General features: G+C 37.9%; 2 protein-coding genes across 2 annotated transcripts; both read left to right on the top strand.

Annotated features, from left to right (window-relative positions):
- Nucleotides 1–3,775: 3,775 nt before the first annotated feature.
- Nucleotides 3,776–13,319, top strand: LOC121901813 (adhesion G-protein coupled receptor G1-like). Its single transcript, XM_042418818.1, is given in 12 exon segments — nucleotides 3,776–3,935; nucleotides 4,190–4,238; nucleotides 4,672–4,759; nucleotides 5,653–5,781; nucleotides 6,167–6,334; nucleotides 6,419–6,473; nucleotides 6,573–6,661; nucleotides 8,489–8,607; nucleotides 10,544–10,818; nucleotides 12,220–12,322; nucleotides 12,490–12,797; nucleotides 12,883–13,319. Coding segments are annotated over 12 exon segments (1,563 nt in total). The 5' UTR covers nucleotides 3,776–3,877; the 3' UTR covers nucleotides 13,005–13,319.
- A 954-nt stretch (nucleotides 13,320–14,273) lies between these two features.
- Nucleotides 14,274–20,303, top strand: LOC121896399 (adhesion G protein-coupled receptor G3-like; the record flags this gene model as incomplete). Its single annotated transcript, XM_042410266.1, has 4 exons — nucleotides 14,274–14,394; nucleotides 19,364–19,466; nucleotides 19,634–19,941; nucleotides 20,027–20,303. Coding segments are annotated over 4 exons (642 nt in total), but the record flags the coding sequence as incomplete, so codon positions are not given.
- Between the last annotated feature and the right edge of the window lie 548 nt (nucleotides 20,304–20,851).

Consider the following 20,851-nt stretch of genomic DNA (forward strand, 5'->3'; position numbering starts at 1 on the left):
AATAAGAAGAAATATTAAGAAATATTGCAAATAAATAAATAAAATAAAATAAAAAATAAAGCATCACTTTGATATGTTATGATATGAATCAGCTGCACCGCAGCATCCCTGGACAATCCCTGACTACATGAGAGAGATGATTATAAGTGGTTTATTTCTCTATTATATTGCCTACGCAATGTCTTAAAGAAGTAAAAACAATAATCACTGTCATTGGGTTCCAGTTATATAGACAAACTCTGCCATCCACAGGTTCCCTGTTCGATCAGATCACATCTATTGAAATAAACCCTGGTGTTCTGTTTGATGGTACTTTGGGTTTTGAACATCATGCCATGAAGCTTTGAAATATTTCAATTTTTTCAGTATTCACAATTTGAAATTGCTTTTAACTTTTAAAGATGCAGAGACCTTCTTACATGTGAAAATCAAAATTAACCACCGCACACTGTAATGACTTTACTGTGACTTTATTAAGAGCGAACAACGCGTTTCGCCTGTAGCTACTTCATTTTCGCTCAGTACAACTGCTGAGTACTCACAGGTGTGATAAATACATTTGAGTCACATGACTAATTATCACAGTCTTCATTTTCTCAAAGTGAACATTTTACAAAGGGCACGAAAATGAAAATATACATATTACAAAAAACATGACGTGATTAATGTTGCACAAAGTTACAAGAATTACACCATTTTATATAATTAAACTTCATTACATCCCGTAAACAACTGACTGAATAGGATGGGTAGAATTCCCTAAGCAGAATGGACTACAGGTCCTACAGCTGTCCCTCTACATCACTAAATGGGAAGGGTGAGTGCCAGTGGCTCATCTCTCCCTAAGAGTCCAAATAGCCTGTGGAGAGAAATAAAAGTTAATATTTACATATCTCAGATGAAAACTCAAATCCTGTGTTTCATAAAGTTAACATACTCATATCACAGAAAAGAACTCGAATCCTGTGTTTCATTAAGTCCATAAGGTTCAATAGTATTCAATTCATAAATCCAAAATGCCTCACTTCTTAAGAGCTGGTTAATCAAGTCACCACCTCTTGGATTGCGTCGCACTCTTTCAATGCCGATAAATTTGAGGGACGTAGCTGACCCATGGTTTTTCTCCTTGTGGTGTCTAGCAATGGCATAATCCATATTACCATTTCTTATGTTCAGCAACTCTTAGTTTGAGATGGCGCTTTGTTTGGCCTACATACATTAAGCCACATGGGCATTTCAAGATGTATATGACATGTGTAGAGAGACAGTACCTTCTTACATGTGTTTATTTACTCATGCTCTGATTATTGCAACAGCCTCTTAGCTTATTATCATGCTGCAGATGTGTACAGAACTCCAGATGTATTAAATAGCATAAAACCACAGAACCTTTGCATCTCTTATTAAAACAATCTTTTTTTTCTGAGATCTCATCCTGGTTTTTCTTTAATCTTATATTACTGGAATCTGTTTTAGTAATTTTATTCTGGTCCAGTCGACGTCTCTTGTTACCTTTAAGTTCTCACTTTGATTTGATGTTATATTTGTGGATTTTAATTTTGAAAATTGCTTTATGAATAAAGGTTTATATAAAGACTTTATAATGCTCCAGTGGTGCTTATGGATTCTTTTCTTGGTAAATGAATGAATTTTCTTCAAAGAGTAAAGTTAGGGGAATTCACAAGAAACTGATTTTAAAATAATTCATATCATCAAAATATTACTGAATGTAGCATCATATTGACACTGAGGCCTCTAAACATTTAAAACAGATACAACCAATAAATAATACAAAACATCCAATTGAAAGTAATGAGATGAGAGATAATTTGCTGCTCAAAATGCTTTTTGATTTTTTTTTCATTTGAAAGCTGGTTCCTGGAAGCCTTCAGCAGGATGTTTTTGCATGAGAATTGACGCAATGGCTGTAAACATCTCCTGTGGGCTCACATAAGTGGAGGCGGTGTTTAAACAGATAGTGAGTGATAATACACATGATAAATGCTAAACGGGGGGGCTTTACGTGAAGTGCTACCAAAATCTTATCTGGTAACATTGTGCTAATTGTTTTTATTTTTTGGCAACACACACAAAGAAAATACTCGTGCTGATTAAAGAACTGTGTTGATTTTGCTAAACACGTATGAAATTATGAATATGATTACATTTAGTGGCCTCACTGTGCTGGGTCTTACCTGCCTCATGGGGACCACCTGAGGCCTGGCCTTGCTGGGCTCAGGATATATGAACTACCCCATATTGTGTGTCTCTCTGTTGGCAGTTTTTTGTCACGTGTGTCTGTTCAGGTTCTCTTTCACCAGCTTGTAACTCCACCCAAGATGTTGTAACATGTGTTTCTTCGTCAAGGTTTCTTCATCTTCTTCAAGCAAGGGAAGAGAGATATGAAGGACAGGATGACTTCAGGAATCAAATCTGATTAGAACCCCAACCCTTTCCTGACATTAGTCCATATGATAAAGCCCAGATGTAATCAAACTTCCCCTGATAATCCCCCATCATGTAACTATAGCAACATGTAAGTCTCCTAATAACCCTGCTCATAGTAGCCTTACTGTAAATTAAGTTACAAAGCAATTTTCTTTACAGAAACATAAATCTTTGTTTAGACAGGTTCCTAATTTCTCAAATGTGTCTTAAAACAACAGTTATGTGTCCATATGAACAGTGTGTGTGCTTTCAATATAGGTGATGGGAGCCAAAATCCACAGTGTGTCCACACAGTCATTTTGTGCAAAAGTTCATCTGAAGTTTATATGAGGCTTCAGCAGTCTGAGTTAGTCATATCAAGTGAATATCTGCCACATTTACAGTCTTTTTAGCATCAAATTCCCTCTTTGTGATTCTTCGGACAGTGTTTCCCTGCTAAGTAACAAAAAGAGGGGCTTTGGCACTAAAAAGACTGACACTTAACAATATCTAATTGATTTGACTCATTTGGATGACTGAAGCTTCATATTAGCATCAGATAAACTTTTAAATACATTGTTGAACAGAAGGAGGACTGTGGATTTTAGCCTTCGTCATTTACATTGTAAGTGCATTATGAAGAGATCTTCTGATGGTCAGTATGAACAGGAGGAATGATTATGACTAGAAAAACCTATTTCAATGTTCATTTGGGCTCCTGACTGTGGTTTTAAGAGAAATTTGAAAAGTTGTGAGCCTGGCCTTTAAATCAATTTTCATTAAAGTTTTTTCCCTCACAAACCTTGAATATTGCATGTGTTTATGAATAAAATAAAGCATTATAGGAGAGTGTCTAGTTTTGCCAAAGCCAATTTCATTTTTTCATGTGAGCTGCCACCTTTGGAACACATTAAGTGATGCAGGTCTGTCTCTTTCACTTCCCCCGCTAACAGTAAGTGTCTGTATTGTTGACCACTATGACTTGACTTCTTTCTGCTTGCGTATTGGAAAAGTGTCACATTTGAGAAACTTCCCCTTCATTCTAGGCAGTGCCTAGAGTGAAAAATCATTATAAAATATTCCCATCATTTGTTTCTATGAACAACTACAAACATGTATGTGATATTGTCTATTGTAAATGATATAACTAATAAATAACATTTTAGCTTGGCTCAGTGATTCATATAAATATAAGTCATTCTCTCATGAGCAGATAAATATGTTCATTAGATTTCTTTTAAAACTCAACTTCACTAGCTCTCTGTAAAAATCCTTATGTCATTGTACTTCGTTTGAAAACATATCTGATATGGATCACTTCCTGTCAACCCTCACTCTGCCACCAACATGTGATGTATGCCGATGTGACTCAAACAACCTCAAACAAGCAGAACAGTGCAGTGTGTTGAACTGATAGACCATACGTGTGTTTGAGGAACAGTGAGAGAGGATGTGGATGACTCTTTGTCTCGTCTCGCTCGTCTGGGTTTCTACGACTCAAGCTGGTGGTGAGTTTTTCCACATGTTTATTTTGTGTTAATGGTTGTGTGCTTGTGAGGTGAGCACCACTTGAACTGTTAATATATATATATCAAGGTTCCCCGAGTAAGTGGTGGACAGTTTCTCTCATGTTCTTATTCTGGAGTGAGATCTGTCATTAGCATGTTTTATCTTATACTGTCAATCTTGTATCCAGTGTGTATCCATCCATACACTGTACTATCTTTAACTATTTGACTTTCTTTCTCTGTCACTTTGACAGGCTGTGAAAATGTCTTCCATGAGTGTGGCCAAACTGTCTCCTGGACCAGGTAACTCATTCAGTGGATACTAAGCTCATGCTGTAGATCTTACACTCCTCCTTTTAAGGGCAATATACATCTATCTACTACACCAATGTTCCCTGATGTCTAATGAATGCTGGAGTAGCTTTGATATGATTGTGAAAGACAACCTGAAAGTAAAAAAGGACATAAAAAAGCGACTGAGCAAATGAATTATAACATACCGTATATCATATACATGACTCTGTGAATATCAAGGTTTTGAGCTTTTTCTCAACCCATAAATGACTGCGTATGATAATCCTTAAATTAATGTCACAAATCTGCAATGTTTTTACTCAGCAGGACCAGTAGTTGTTAATCTAAAAGTTTTCTCATAGAAATAATTGATTCATGTAGTTATCTTTCTGTATAACTTTGCTTGGTTTGCTGAAATGCTGAAATGTGTCTGTGTTGGTAGGTGTTATGACCACAAAATTCGAAAATGTACGATAAGAGGCCGTGGTATGCTAAACTTCATTCAACAGAGGGTGAACTCGTCTCAAGAGGTGAGGTCAAAATTTGGGGTAACAGACCCTGCAGCTTCTGTCTTGGTTCTTAGAGGTAAAACTATATGAAGTTTTATATGGAATTCACCAACAAATGAGCAAAACAGGAGAAAAAAATGTTTTTGTGTTGTTCATCAAGAGTGATTAAAGACAGAGAATAATAATAATTTTACATATTCCACATCATACATACGAGTTCAGGATGTCTTTCTTGGAACGTACAAAAAACCAGAACAATTAAAATCATCCTCAACAAGTTACAAGTACATGTATTCATCATTTTTATTGCCAATGAGTGAACAGGCTGTAATGTTACATAAAAAATGAGACCTTCCCTGTCTTTCTCGGATGCATGTCACAGCCTGTGGACTGGTTTCTATGTGACCACAAAAAGCCTTGTCTCTCTCTCGCTGACGTCAACAAACAACCAGCATAACGACACAACAATACAACACAACAAACTGAGTAGAAACACCTTGCAGATATTAGCTCTCCAGCTAATGACACGGATAACTGCCTCCGTCAACCACTATACATTTCACAACTAAACATCCCTGCAATGACAAGTCGCCCACTCCGGAGCTACCTCTTTAGTTTTTTCTGTTGATAGTCCGAAGGTGATAATAAGCACACATTTCACAACAAAACTGATTGACTGGGAGTGAGAGATGCTTTGCTGAAACACAGTGCAAAACACAACATTAGAGATCTTTTATGTTATTATGAGAAGCGAGCACGCAAGCGAGAGTAGCAGGATGTAGACTGCAGCTCACTCAACAGCTACTGGTGTCACCAATTTCTGATTGGAATTTCTGATTCTTACAAATAGAACTTTTACATATATGTTTTCCTTGGTGTTTGTGATGTTTTTGTGTGTACTTGTGTTTTTTTAGGCTGAGGAGAGTCCTACTACTGAACACAGGGTTCACATCCCATCCTCAGCTCTACAGACATGCAGAGGAGATGATCCTGAGGAGGAGGTACAGCTGGTGATCACTGTGCTCAGCAGCACTTATTTCAAGGTCAGTAGCTGAACATGCAAACTTTGAGCAACAGGAGACTTCTTTAGTTACTCCTCGGTTGCCTGTATTATTCAATACTAATCACAATGGACATGTAGATACAGAGAGGCAGGTGAATTAGGAAGTTTTTTTTTTCAGGAGAATAGATAAGGAAGTGGAGCCTAATGTTAGCTTCCACTTTAAGTTGGTTGCATTTTCTTTTCATGCTGATTTGCACTGATTTCCAAAAACTCTGTATAACCAAAGTCAGCTGTTGTGTACAAATAAAACTGAGGAAAGGTTGATACTGTAGCTCATGTTGTTGCAATTCTTCTACATTTCAAATTAACTTCATCCAAGCCCTCATGTCATGTATCGCTACTGGAACTTTTGTCCATTGTTGCAGCTGAGTTCCCCGCTGCCAAAAGGACGGGGGAGAGTACTCAGACCCAGCCCTCCTGTCCACAGGCAAGACACTGTTATGGGGGAGTCAGTGCTGGTAGTGAAGGCAGGGAACTCCCCAGTCAGAAACCTCCCACAACCCATCAAATTAATCTTCAAACACAACAAAGAGGTAAAATGACTAAACCAGTTGTGCTAGCATTACAAAAGTGTCACAATCTGCTTTCCTCTTATGTTTTTGTAATATATGTTTCAGGTGGAAAATGGGACTTGTGTGTTTTGGGAGGAGTCAGAGCTGGGTGATGGAACAGGTGGGTTACATACAGCAGATCAGTCTACAGTGAGTTTCACCTCAATTTTTCTCTCAAATAAAAAAATTAACTCTTTTATATGTGTCTGTGTGTTTTCAGGTCACTGGAGTAAAGTCAGTGATACCAAAGACAATGGAACTCATTTCATTTGTAGCTGTTACCACCTGAGCTTCTTTGCTGTGCTTGTGGTAAAAGCATCTTTGTACAGACTATTTCCTCTAAGTATTTGTTCTTTTTTCAGTCATTTTCTCACACATTCACACATTTTAATACATTTTTCTTGCCATAATCATTCCTCCTGTTAATACTGGCCAGTAGAAGATCCCTTTATAATGCACTTACAATGTAAGTGATGGGGGGCAAAATCCACAAGCCTTATCCTGTGCATAAATGTATTTAAAGGTTTATCTAAAGCTAATATGAAGCTTCTGCCACCCAAATGAGTCAAATCAAGTAGATATGTCAATGTTACAGTCTTTTTAGTGCTGACTTTCCTCTGTTTGTTACTATACTTCTGCTGTTTAACAGTGAAACACTGTCCAAGGAAACACAAAGAGGGAATCTGATGCTAAAAAGACAGGCAGATATCCACTTGATATGACTAACTCAGACTGATGAAGCCTCATATAAGCCAGATAAACTTTTAAATGCATTTTTGCACAAAATGACTGTGTGGATTTTGGCCTCCATCACTTACATTGAAAGCACATTTGAAGGGGATCTTCTCATAGCCAGTATGAACAGGAGGAATGATTATAGCAAGGAAAAACTGTCAGTGTCCATATGGACACTTGACTGAACACAGACTTAAAAAACTGTGAACTTAACATGTTCACATCATGCAGTATGTCACAGGAGGAAAAGTACAGGTGTGAATAATCTAATATTATAATGGCTGAATTCCACGTGGCTGCTTCAGTTTCAGGGTCTTGGTATTGTGCATTCTGGCTCACTGCCACACTGTCTTGGCTAACTGGGACACTTGAATTGAACAGAGCCATCATTAATGTTATTAATAACACCTGTGTTTTTCCCGCTATAAATGTCTGCTATAATAAAGGACTATGGGTCCACATGAGAGTGGATTCGCAGCTCCACAAAGTTTTTTCTGGTAGTTTGGGGTAGAAGTTTGTACCAATTGACCGTTGGCTAAACCCTTCCCCCAAACAGCAATTGTTCAGTCATAGCCTGGCAACCATGAAGGCACAGCAGGCCTGTCAAGCTTTGTATTTTCTCAACAAGTGGGAATGATGTGAATGGAGCTGTAGCAAGAGCAGCACTCTGCTTTTAAATAGGGAGGGTGGAGTCTTCTTTAGACTTTCCAAAGGGTTAGCTAACTACTCAGCTGGAGGGAACAGACATTTTGCCTGAGACGTGTTAGCTTTTTTTTTTTTAGCACATTATCATGTAGGTATCAAGTAGCCTATGAGATTATAATTTTAAAATGAGGCAGCTGGAAATATTAAACATTTTTCTTGACTAACTCATGGAGCTAGTTAATGTTAGCCTAATTATCTAGCTACAGCTGATCAAATCTGGCAGAGAAAGTTGACATTACAGACGACCAAATGAACGGTTGCTGGCTAGAAATGAGAAGCCTGCTTTTGTCAACCTCTGTCTGAAATCAATGAGTCAAAAAATTACAAAAAAAATTTGAGTAGTAAATCAGCTACTGTTATCATGGTAAAGTGCATTATGTACTGTGTGAGAAGTAAAGCTCAACAAGCGTAGTAACAGTAACTGAGGGGAGCGGAACTTAGAAAATAGCTAATTCAGCCACACAGATTTTCTCATTCTAGCTGAAAGACTACAGGCTATCACTGTTTGAAGGTACTTTATTGTCACTTGGGTACGTAACTGGGGAACGACATTGTCACAGAGGCACAGAGCAAAGCTATACTTTAAGTACTAGTAAACCTGAATCAACTAGTACATTATACTAAAGAAAGCTCTGTCTGCCTTCTGAGCTTTAAATACAGTTTGAATATTTTTTATTGTATCTTGTCCTCTTCCAGAACCCCAAAGTATCAGTGGATAAAAGAAATGCTGAGAACCTTAACTATATCACCTACATTGGATCAACCCTCTCCGTCTTCTTCACAGCCATCAGCTTGATCATCTATATATGTCTACAGTGAGTTTTTTGTTTGACTTTAACTGAACATTTTGATAATGATAATAATCTTTCTTAAGTCCTTTTTGTCAAGGGACTGAAGCAATATATGCATGGTAAATGTGTGTTCTTGGATTTTCTTCACAGAACAACAGTGTTTTCTTCTAGACACATGGCAGAATTTTTTAGATGAGATTCTGTTCTTATATTTTGACTCATGACTAATTTAGTCACTCTCGGCTGCTTGAGTGTTGTGCCCAAAAGTTATGTGGGTCAAAGGCTCTTTTATGCACAAAACAGGTTGATTCTTTTATAGTGTTGTTCTCTGCGTGTACAGTTTTCACATGCCTTTTCGTGCAAGGTGGGTGAGAGTGACTCACCTCAGTAAACAAGAACAAACCAAAAAGAGAGAGCATGTGCAACAAATACACAGACATATCCTGCTTCACCTGCAGACGTGATTACATGTGCATCTACTAATATGTGAAAAATTAGTAATGGGGCATTGAAGAAAGTGTTGGTAGTATGCATTTTTCTAAGACTTCAGTTCTGCAAAGGAAGGCATGCATCTTTGCACTCCGAGGTCACAGAAGTTTGTCATAAGGTCATGTAGGTCAAACAAGGTCAGTGATTGAACTCAAGATGCAGGTTCAAAACAAAAAAAAAATGTGTGATATGTTTGCGTTACTATAGATCTTAATGATACCCGAGCATGTTTATTTACAGACAGCCCAAAGAAGCATCCTGTTCCAGCCCTCTTTACCCAGTGACACATAGACAGGATGCTTTATCTTGCATGCCTCATCTGTTATCAACTGTGGAGAAATACAAACTCATTTGCTTTGCTAGTGTGTGGTTTTCTTTTCAACCACTGTGCAGGAGTTTTGACACTTTGTCATGATTCAAAGTGAAATATCCCCTCACCAGTGGTTTCTGAGATGATGCATGTTTATGCCAGGTCGCAATGCATCCTGGGCCATGTTGAAAGACCCCTTACTCAACTGACGTCGTCTATTTCCCAGCAGACTTGGCAGGAGAATTGCATTGCTGCCTCCAGGTCCATGTACCCTCCGTCCAATGCTGTGTTAAACTTGTTTGATAAGAGGATAAAGAAATTGATTATTTTATATTTCCGTTTTAGTGAGAATTAAAAAAAAAAAAATCTACTTCCCATTTTTCAAGTTCCCCTAATCTGTTTCCCTCTTTAAATCAGCAGTTGTAATACAAATTAAACCAAAACCAGAAAATAACTTGTTTTTCACTTGTCTGACTAAAAAAGTATTTTAGAAGCTAAACGTTTAATCCTTTTTTTTCTGGATAGTCCTGTCAAGATGATAACTACAGTTTTTTAGTTTTGCTGCGCTGCTCGACATAATGGAGCTCAGGATTTATCAGGAGGATGGCTGCTTAAATCCAAACAGTATAAACCTGGACTTTGTGTGTAACAGCTGACCTTGAGGATGTGTAGAAGAACACAGAACATTATTTAACATTAGATCCTGACTGATCCTGTCAGTGTGTCAGAGATTTTAATAATCAATGCAGTGACGCTGCTGTGGGGTGCAGCCCCTCATTGTCATACAGTAATGAAGTAAGCCATCAAGATCAAATACAGCAGACTCTCTACTCAGTCTCAAATTAGTGTGGTAGCCACCCAGCCTGCACAGAGTAAACAAAAAAGTACTACATCAGTGGCTAAGGTGTTTGATTGATTGATGTCTTTACCAGTTTAGCGTGGTAAAGTGATCAATATATGAAATTAAATTGTGTTTCAGCTGGACATAAAGGATGGCATTCAGGACTCAAGAGGATGTGATTTAAGTGGAATTGTTATTTACAGTGTGATGATGAAATCGGTAAAAGATAGAATTCAGGTCAGAAATAGCCAGATGTAGTATGTGCTGAGCAGGCAATACAAAAATGTACTCATTATATGGTGTATTCTGTTTCCTTACAGACGGCAGCGTCCAGAGAAGGCCATTGGTTTGCATATGCAGCTAACAGGTGCGCTGCTCTGCCTGCACCTCAGCTTCCTGCTGTGCAGCTTTTGGGTGCGGCTGCTTGATGACGAAGACTGGGTTTGCGAAGCTCTCGGTTTCTTTTTACACTGGTCCCTGCTGGCCACCATCAGCTGGACGGCTCTGGAGGGATTCCACCTCTACCTTCTCCTCGTCCAAGTCTTTAACATCTACGTCAGGAGATACCTGCTCAAACTCAGCTTGGTGGGATGGGGTGAGTGGAGCTTGGGTTGGACAGTACTTCGTTCCAACAAGTCAGTTTTTTAAGGTGTATGAAGGTGTTGTCTTCTGATGTACTGTTGATAAGTCAGACAAATAGCCAAATTAATATTGCCTGAATAAGACTGATGTATGAATGTTTGTTTTTTCAGTTCTAATTATTTATTAGAATTATATATTATAATACTGTGACGACATTGGTGAAAAACAACCACCACTGCAGAAATATGAAACATATGGTGTCTTGTAGCATGCACACAAGTAGTATCACGATGAGGGCAGGATTACCAACTGAACTACCCCAGGCCCTGAATGCCCCTATATTCCTTTTGTGTCAGTTGGTTCTATATACAATATCAGCTGAAATATTGGGGGGCTTAAACCTGCAATAATTTTTTTTTTTGGCCACAGTGGAAACAAGCTGTGTAAACTAACATGTTTTCCCCTGACAAGTTGATATAACAATCTTGTTAGCAAACTGTTGCTTATTTACACATTCAGCAGATACTAAGCAACATTAGCATTCATTAAGAGAGATATTTCTGTCCACCTGATAAATGTAAATCCAATATTCTCTCTCCTTTTAACTCTGTTGTTGTTTGTTGCAAACTCCTGGGGAAAAAAAAATCTGTCTCTTTGGCTACTAAATGCTCACCAGCTAATCCTCAACTTTGTCTGAGCAGGTAGCGTACAGTGGGTTTATTAGAGCTTTTTTCACTGAAAACAGCTTATTGCAGCTGAAAATGACACTAATGAATGTAATGAACCAAAATAGTAAGTTGCAAGCTGTAAAACCAAAACAAAGAGCTGAAAGATGCTAAATTGCAGAGTCAGGTGAAAATCCTCCTCAAGCAACACCTTTCACATACTAGTACTCATTCCATACTAGTACTCATCCACATACTGGTAGATCCATTATTAATATAAAACTATTGATAATAACTGCTTTAAGGTGGCTCCTACATTATTAACGGTCTAGTGGAGCACTGTGTCAAACTTTACACAGCACACATCCCTTTTAACAAATAGTAAGTCTGCAGGTTAATGACTGTGATATACATTTCCGTTGGCTGCTGCAGGCAGCTGCACCAAAAGAAATAGCAATGCAATAAGAGTAAAAGAAGTCTGCAGCAGATGTAATGAATGCAAGTTTCAAAACAAGGAAGGAAATGTTTGAATATTAACGGTTGACTTTTTGTTGGTCTCAGTCACTGTATAGTAAAATGTAACCAAAGGTCCTTTGAGTACCTTGAACTGGAAAAGATTCTTCTCTATGTTATTTAGACAATGACTTTAATTCAAAATCTTAATGTAAAGGAATTCATTTGCACCACCGCAGATAACCATACAGTCAGGGCTTGTTGGAGTGAACTCTGTCTTTCATGTCTTTATGCAGGTCTTCCTACACTGATTGCAGTGGCTTGTGGGATTTCAGGTGTTTATGGGAAATACAGTCTGAAACTGACTGATGCTAACAATTCCAATTCAACAGTGCAGATGTAAGAAATCAAGATTCATTGTGACAATTTTCAATATGCATCACATAATGGATTTGAATTCTTAGCAAGTGCACATTGTGATTTCAACTTTGCTATTTATTCACTGTCCTCATGCAGGTTATTTTTTAATTGTCTCTCTGATTCTTCTTTTTTAAAATACCCTGCAGGTGCTGGATGAGCAGCGAGTTCCCACAGAGGCTTTTGGTCAGCTACATCACTACTGTGGCCTTTCCATGCCTGGTGATACTATATAATTCCTGCATGTTGGGACTGGTGGTGTTCAAGCTGTGGGGGCGTAAGATAGGTGACGGTGGCTGGAACAAGATGAACAGAAAGAAATGGAGCAGACTGTGGAAGGATTGTGCCACAGTGCTGGGCCTCAGCTGTGTGCTGGGGTTACCTTGGGGGTTAGCCAGCACCACCTTCATGTCCCTTGCTGGGATATACATCTTCACTATACTCAACTCCTTGCAGGGTCAGTATGTGCAGGATGCTCACATATAAAGTGTTCTGTGTTTATATGTTTGCTGGAATTGACAGCTTTTCTTTTCTCCTCTCAGGTGTATTTGTGGTCCTGTGGTCCATAGCTTTGACCTGTGCATCCCGATCCAATAATAACTCCTCAGTCAAAGACTCTTCCTCTCAGAAAATGATGACTACTAGTTTATAGTATAATAACTGAAACAGCTAAAACAACTGTATTATTTATCCATTACCTATATTAGGTCTTTGCTGGCCTTTGGATTCCAGTTTTATGCAGCTAAATGATAACTTACAATAATTTTATTTGTTGATGTCTTCCTGCTTCTTTTAATAAAGATAGAATTGAAAACCACGCATCAGGTTATTTATCTATGGCATCACCACCTGGGCTGGCTTTTGCCGATATAATTGTGACTAAATTGGAAAAGACTATATTTACATTTCTGCCATAAAATGATATGCCTGTTTTGTCAATGATATTCTTGTTTTGGCCAGACATCGGTCTGTCCCAGGATTCTGGACTGTTAAAATGCTTTTCATCCACATTTTGTGTTCACTGATTCATTTTCTAATACTGACACTATTCATTTCCTAGACCTAAACTTCAGATCTAATAATGAGATCTTCATATTCTAAATTATGACACACAAGACAATACATTCATTTCACCAGCTTTATTTCTTAGCAAGACTGAATCTCACTGATTAAAACTTAACAAAAACTCTGTAGTCCTAATCAATTAAGTCTAGAAGAAATATTATATACAAGATCATGACAAAATTGTGGTAGGAAAAACCATTCAAGTAACCTCAAGACAGACTGTTGTCCTGAGATATGGATTCATCTATTCCACAATTTACTGGAAAACTTGTAGAACAAATCTTAAAAGATCACAAAATCCAAGAGGAATCTAACTATAGAGGTCAAGTTCAGAATGTGGGACTTTAAACTTTAAAGTATTTTAAAGTTCTGTTATAAATCACGTCAAATCTCCAACACAAAATGCTGCTTGATTTCCAGATAAGATAAGTGAACATGTAAGAACATAATGAAATGAATTCAAACATCTAACTGCTATAACGAAACATCCTGTTGAATCAGGCTTGACACCTGGAACAAGGCTGAAGACAACTCATGAAAAAGACGTTAATCTATGGACAATATGCAACAACCCAGATATAATCTACCAGAGTAAATACTTAGTCATCCTACTTCTAAAAAAACATTGGTCATTAGCAGAAAATAAACTTCCCTTGAACTGTGGTTTCAAAGCTTCTAAGGAACTGAAGTTGTTGACGTGACATTTAGAGCTTTTGGTTTTGACATTTATTGATGTCCAGTCTCGCAAGCAGTTTAGGCCTGTGATGACATCATCAGCCTAACTGATGCAACTAAGTAATCACCACATTTATTGATTGAGAATGAGGAAGACTGGGTTTGCGGAGCTCTTGGTTTCTTTTTACACTGATCCCTGCTGGCCACCATCAGCTGGACGGCTCTGGAGGGATTCCACCTCTACCTTCTCCTCGTCCGAGTCTTTAACATCTACGTCAGGAGATACCTGCTCAAACTCAGCTTGGTGGGATGGGGTGAGTGGAGCTTGGGTTGGACAGTACTTCGTTCCAACAAGTCAGTTTTTTAAGGTGTATGAAGGTGTTGTCTTCTGATGTACTGTTGATAAGTCAGACAAATAGCCAAATTAATATTGCCTGAATAAGACTGATGTATGAATGTTTGTTTTTTCAGTTATAATTATTAATTAGAATTATATATTATAATATTGTCACGACACAAGGACAGTAGTATCACGATGAGGGCAGGATTACCAACTGAACTACCCCAGGCCCTGAAGGCCCCTATATTCCTTTTGTATCAGTTGGTTTTATATACAATATCAGCTGAAATATTGGGGGGCTTAAACCTGCAATAATTTTTTTTTGGCCACAGTGGAAACAAGCTGTGTAAACTAACATATTTTCCACTGACAAGTTGATATAACAATCTTGTTAGCAAACTGTTGCTTATTTACACATTCAGCAGATACTAAGCAACATTAGCATTCATTAAGAGAGATATTTCTGTCCACCTGATAAATGTAAATCCAATATTCTCTCTCCTTTTAACTCTGTTGTTGTTTGTTGCAAACTCCTGGGGGAAAAAAAATCTGTCTCTTTGGCTACTAAATGCTCACCCGCTAGTCCTCAACTTTGTCTGAGCAGGTAGCGTACAATGGGTTTATTAGAGCTTTTTTCACTGAAAACAGCTTATTGCAGCTGAAAATGACACTAATGAATGCAATGAACCAAAATAGTAAGTTGCAAGCTGTAAAACCAAAACAATGAGCTGAAAGATACTAAATTGCAGAGTCAGGTGAAAATCCTCCTCAAGCAACACCTTTCACATACTAGTACTCATTCCATACTGGTACTCATCCACATACTGGTAGATCCATTATTAATATAAAACTATTGATAATAACTGCTTTAAGGTGGCTCCTACATTATTAACGGTCTAGTGGAGCACTGTGTCAAACTTTACACAGCACACATCCCTTTTAACAAATAGTAAGTCTACAGGTTAATGACTGTGATATATATTTCTGTTGGCTGCTGCAGGCAGCTGCACCAAAAGAAATAGCAATGCAATAAGAGTAAAAGAAGTCTGCAGCAGATGTAATGAATGCAAGTTTCAAAACAAGGAAGGAAATGTTTGAATATTAACGGTTGACTTTTTGTTGGTCTCAGTCACTGTACAGTAAAATGTAACCAAAGGTCCTTTGAGTACCTTGAACTGGAAAAGATTCTTCTCTATGTTATTTAGACAATGACTTTAATTCAAAATCTTAATGTAAAGGAATTCATTTGCACCACCGCAGATAACCATACAGTCAGGGCTTGTTGGAGTGAACTCTGTCTTTCATGTCTTTATGCAGGTCTTCCCACACTGATTGCAGTGGCTTGTAGGATTTCAGGTGTTTATGGGAAATACAGTCTGAAACTGACTGATGCTAACAATTCCAGTTCAACAGTGCAGATGTAAGAAACCAAGATTCATTGTGACAATTTTCAATATGCACCACATAATGGATTTGAATTCTTAGCAAGTGCACATTGTGATTTCAACTTTGCTATTTATTCACTGTCCTCATGCAGGTTATTTTTTAATTGTCTCTCTGATTCTTCTTTTTTAAAATACGCTGCAGGTGCTGGATGAGCAGCGAGTCTTTTGGTCAGCTACATCACTACTGTGGCCTTTCCATGCCTGGTGATACTATATAATTCCTGCATGTTGGGACTGGTGGTGTTCAAGCTGTGGGGGCGTAAGATAGGTGATGGTGGCTGGAACAAGATGAACAGAAAGAAATGGAGCAGACTGTGGAAGGATTGTGCCACAGTGCTGGGCCTCAGCTGTGTGCTGGGGTTACCTTGGGGATTAGCCAGCACCACCTTCATGTCCCTTGCTGGGATATACATCTTCACTATACTCAACTCCTTGCAGGGTCAGTATGTGCAGGATGCTCACATATAAAGTGTTCTGTGTTTACATGTTTGCTGGAATTGACAGCTTTTCTTTTCTCCTCTCAGGTGTATTTGTGGTCCTGTGGTCCATAGCTTTGACCTGTGCATCCCGATCCGATAATAACTCCTCAGTCAAAGACTCTTCCTCTCAGAAAATAATGACTACTAGTTTATAGCATAATAACTGAAACAGTTAAAACAACTGTATTATTTATCCATTACCTATATTAGGTCTTTGCTGGCCTTTGGATTCCAGTTTTATGCAGCTAAATGATAACTTACAATAATTTTATTTGTTGATGTCTTCCTGCTTCTTTTAATAATGATAGAATTGAAAACCATGCATCAGGTTATTTATCTATGGCATCACCACCTGGGCTGGTTTTTGCCGATATAATTGTGACTAAATTGGAAAAGACTATATTTACATTTCTGCCATAAAATGATATGCCTGTTTTGTCAATGATATTCTTGTTTTGGCCAGACATCGGTCTGTCCCAGGATTCTGGACTGTTAAAATGCTTTTCATCCACATTTTGTGTTCACTCATTCATTTTCTAATACTGACACTATTCATTTCCTAGACCTAAACTTCAGATCTAATAATGAGATCTTCATATTCTAAATTATGACACACAGGACAATATATTCATTTCACCAGCTTTATTTCTTAGCAAGACTGAATCTCACTGATTAGAACTTTAGTGTCTTGAGTCAAAAACTCTGTAGTCCTAATCAATTAAGTCTAGAAGAAATATTATATACAAGATCATGACAAAATTGTGGTAGGAAAAACCATTCAAGTAACCTCAAGACAGACATCAGTCTGTCTTGAGGTTACCACCTTAAAACCTCAAGACAGACTGTCCTGAGATATGGATTCATCTATTCCACAATTTACTGGAAAACTTGTAGAACAAATCTTAAAAGATCACAAAATCCAAGAGGAATCTAACTATAGAGGTCAAGTTCAGAATGTGGGACTTTAAACTTTAAAGTATTTTAAAGTTCTGTTATAAATCACGTCAAATCTCCAACACAAAATGCTGCTTGATTTCCAGATAAGACAAGTGAACATGTAAGAACATAATGAAATGAATTCAAACATCTAACTGCTATAACGAAACATCCTGTTGAATCAGGCTTGACACCTGGAACAAGGCTGAAGACAACTCATGAAAAAGACGTTAATCTATGGACAATATGCAACAACCCAGATATAATTTACCAGAGTAAATACTTAGTCATCCTACTTCTAAAGAAACATTGGTCATTAGCAGAAAATAAACTTTCCTCGAACTGTGGTTTCAAAGCTTCTAAGGAACTGAAGTTGTTGACGTGACATTTAGAGCTTTTGGTTTTGACATTTATTGATGTCCAGTCTTGCAAGCAGTTTAGGCCTTTGATGACATCATCAGCCTAACTGATGCAACTAAGTAATCACCACATTTATTGATTGAGAATGAGGACGACTGGGTTTGCGGAGCTCTTGGTTTCTTTTTACACTGGTCCCTGCTGGCCACCATCAGCTGGACGGCCCTAGAGGGATTCCACCTCTAACTTCTCCTTGTCCAAGTCTTTAACATCTACGTCAGGAGATACCTGCTCAAACTCAGCTTGGTGGGATGGGGTGAGTGGAGTTTGGGTTGGACAGTACTTCATTCCAACAAGTCAATTTTTTAAGGTGTATGAAGGTGTTGTCTTCTGATGTACTGTTGATAAGTCAAACAAATAGCCAAATTAATATTGCCTGAATAAGACTGATGTATGAATGTTTGTTTTTTCAGTTATAATTATTAATTAGAATTATATATTATAATACTGTGACAACATTGGTGAAAAACAACCACCACTGCAGGTACTGTAGGGCAAAGTTTCATAAGCTGTCTTGTAGCATGCACACAAGTAGTATCACGATGAGGGCAGGATTACCAACTGAACTACCCCAGGCCCTGAAGGCCCCTATATTCCTTTTGTGTCAGTTGGTTCTATATACAATATCAGCTGAAATGTTGGGGGGCTTAAACCTGCAATTTTTTTTTTTGGCCACAGTGGAAACAAGCTGTGTAAACTAACATAACGTTTTCCCCTGACAAGTTGATATAACAATCTTGTTAGCAAACTGTTGCTTATTTACACATTCAGCAGATACTAAGCAACATTAGCATTCATTAAGAGAGATATTTCTGTCCACCTGATAAATGTAAATCCAATATTCTCTCTCCTTTTAACTCTGTTGTTGTTTGTTGCAAACTCCTGGGGGAAAAAAAATCTGTCTCTTTGGCTACTAAATGCTCACCAGCTAATCCTCAACTTTGTCTGAGCAGGTAGCGTACAATGGGTTTATTAGAGCTTTTTTCACTGAAAACAGCTTATTGCAGCTGAAAATGACACTAATGAATGTAATGAACCAAAATAGTAAGTTGCAAGCTGTAAAACCAAAACAAAGAGCTGAAAGATGCTAAATTGCAGAGTCAGGTGAAAATCCTCCTCAAGCAACACCTTTCAGATACTAGTACTCATTCCATACTAGTACTCATCCACATACTGGTAGATCCATTATTAATATAAAACTATTGATAATAACTGCTTTAAGGTGGCTCCTACATTATTAACGGTCTAGTGGAGCACTGTGTCAAACTTTACACAGCACACATCCCTTTTAACAAATAGTAAGTCTGCAGGTTAATGACTGTGATATACATTTCTGTTGGCTGCTGCAGGCAGCTGCACCAAAAGAAATAGCAATGCAATAAGAGTAAAAGAAGTCTGCAGCAGATGTAATGAATGCAAGTTTCAAAACAAGGAAGGAAATGTTTGAATATTAACAGTTGACTTTTTGTTGGTCTCAGTCACTGTATAGTAAAATGTAACCAAAGGTCCTTTGAGTACCTTGAACTGGAAAAGATTCTTCTCTATGTTATTTAGACAATGACTTTAATTCAAAATCTTAATGTAAAGGAATTCATTTGCACCACCGCAGATAACCATACAGTCAGGGCTTGTTGGAGTGAACTCTGTCTTTCATGTCTTTATGCAGGTCTTCCTACACTGATTGCAGTGGCTTGTGGGATTTCAGGTGTTTATGGGAAATACAGTCTGAAACTGACTGTTGCTAACAACTCCAATTCAACAGTGCAGATGTAAGAAATCAAGATTCATTGTGACAATTTTCAATATGCATCACATAATGGATTTGAATTCTTAGCAAGTGCACATTGTGATTTCAACTTTGCTATTTATTCACTGTCCTCAAGCAGGTTATTTTTTAATTGTCTCTCTGATTCTTCTTTTTTAAAATACGCTGCAGGTGCTGGATGAGCAGCGAGTTCCCACAGAGGCTTTTGGTCAGCTACATCACTACTGTGGCCTTTCCATGCCTGGTGATACTATATAATTCCTGCATGTTGGGACTGGTGGTGTTCAAGCTGTGGGGGCGTAAGATAGGTGACGGTGGCTGGAACAAGATGAACAGAAAGAAATGGAGCAGACTGTGGAAGGATTGTGCCACAGTGCTGGGCCTCAGCTGTGTGCTGGGGTTACCTTGGGGGTTAGCCAGCACCACCTTCATGTCCCTTGCTGGGATATACATCTTCACTATACTCAACTCCTTGCAGGGTCAGTACGTGCAGGATGCTCACATATAAAGTGTTCTGTGTTTATATGTTTGCTGGAATTGACAGCTTTTCTTTTCTCCTCTCAGGTGTATTTGTGGTCCTGTGGTCCATAGCTTTGACCTGTGCATCCCGATCCAATAATAACTCCTCAGTCAAAGACTCTTCCTCTCAGAAAATGATGACTACTAGTTTATAGTATAATAACTGAAACAGCTAAAACAACTGTATTATTTATCCATTACCTATATTAGGTCTTTGCTGGCCTTTGGATTCCAGTTTTATGCAGCTAAATGATAACTTACAATAATTTTATTTGTTGATGTCTTCCTGCTTCTTTTAATAAAGATAGAATTGAAAACCATGCATCAGGTTATTTATCTATGGCATCACCACCTGGGCTGGTTTTTGCCGATATAATTGTGACTAAATTGGAAAAGACTATATTTACATTTCTGCCATAAAATGATATGCCTGTTTTGTCAATGATATTCTTGTTTTGGCCAGACATCGGTCTGTCCCAGGATTCTGGACTGTTAAAATGCTTTTCATCCACATTTTGTGTTCACTGATTAATTTTCTAATACTGACACTATTCATTTCCTAGACCTAAACTTCAGATCTAATAATGAGATCTTCATATTCTAAATTATGACACACAGGACAATATATTCATTTCACCAGCTTTATTTCTTAGCAAGACTGAATCTCACTGATTAGAACTTTAGTGTCTTGAGTCAAAAACTCTGTAGTCCTAATCAATTAAGTCTAGAAGAAATATTATATACAAGATCATGACAAAATTGTGGTAGGAAAAACCATTCAAGTAACCTCAAGACAGACTGTTGTCCTGAGATATGGATTCATCTATTCCACAATTTACTGGAAACAAATCTTAAAAGATCACAAAAACC

The sequence above is a fragment of the Thunnus maccoyii genome, chromosome 1 (assembly GCF_910596095.1).
Source record: "Thunnus maccoyii chromosome 1, fThuMac1.1, whole genome shotgun sequence".
NCBI lineage: Eukaryota > Metazoa > Chordata > Actinopteri > Scombriformes > Scombridae > Thunnus > Thunnus maccoyii.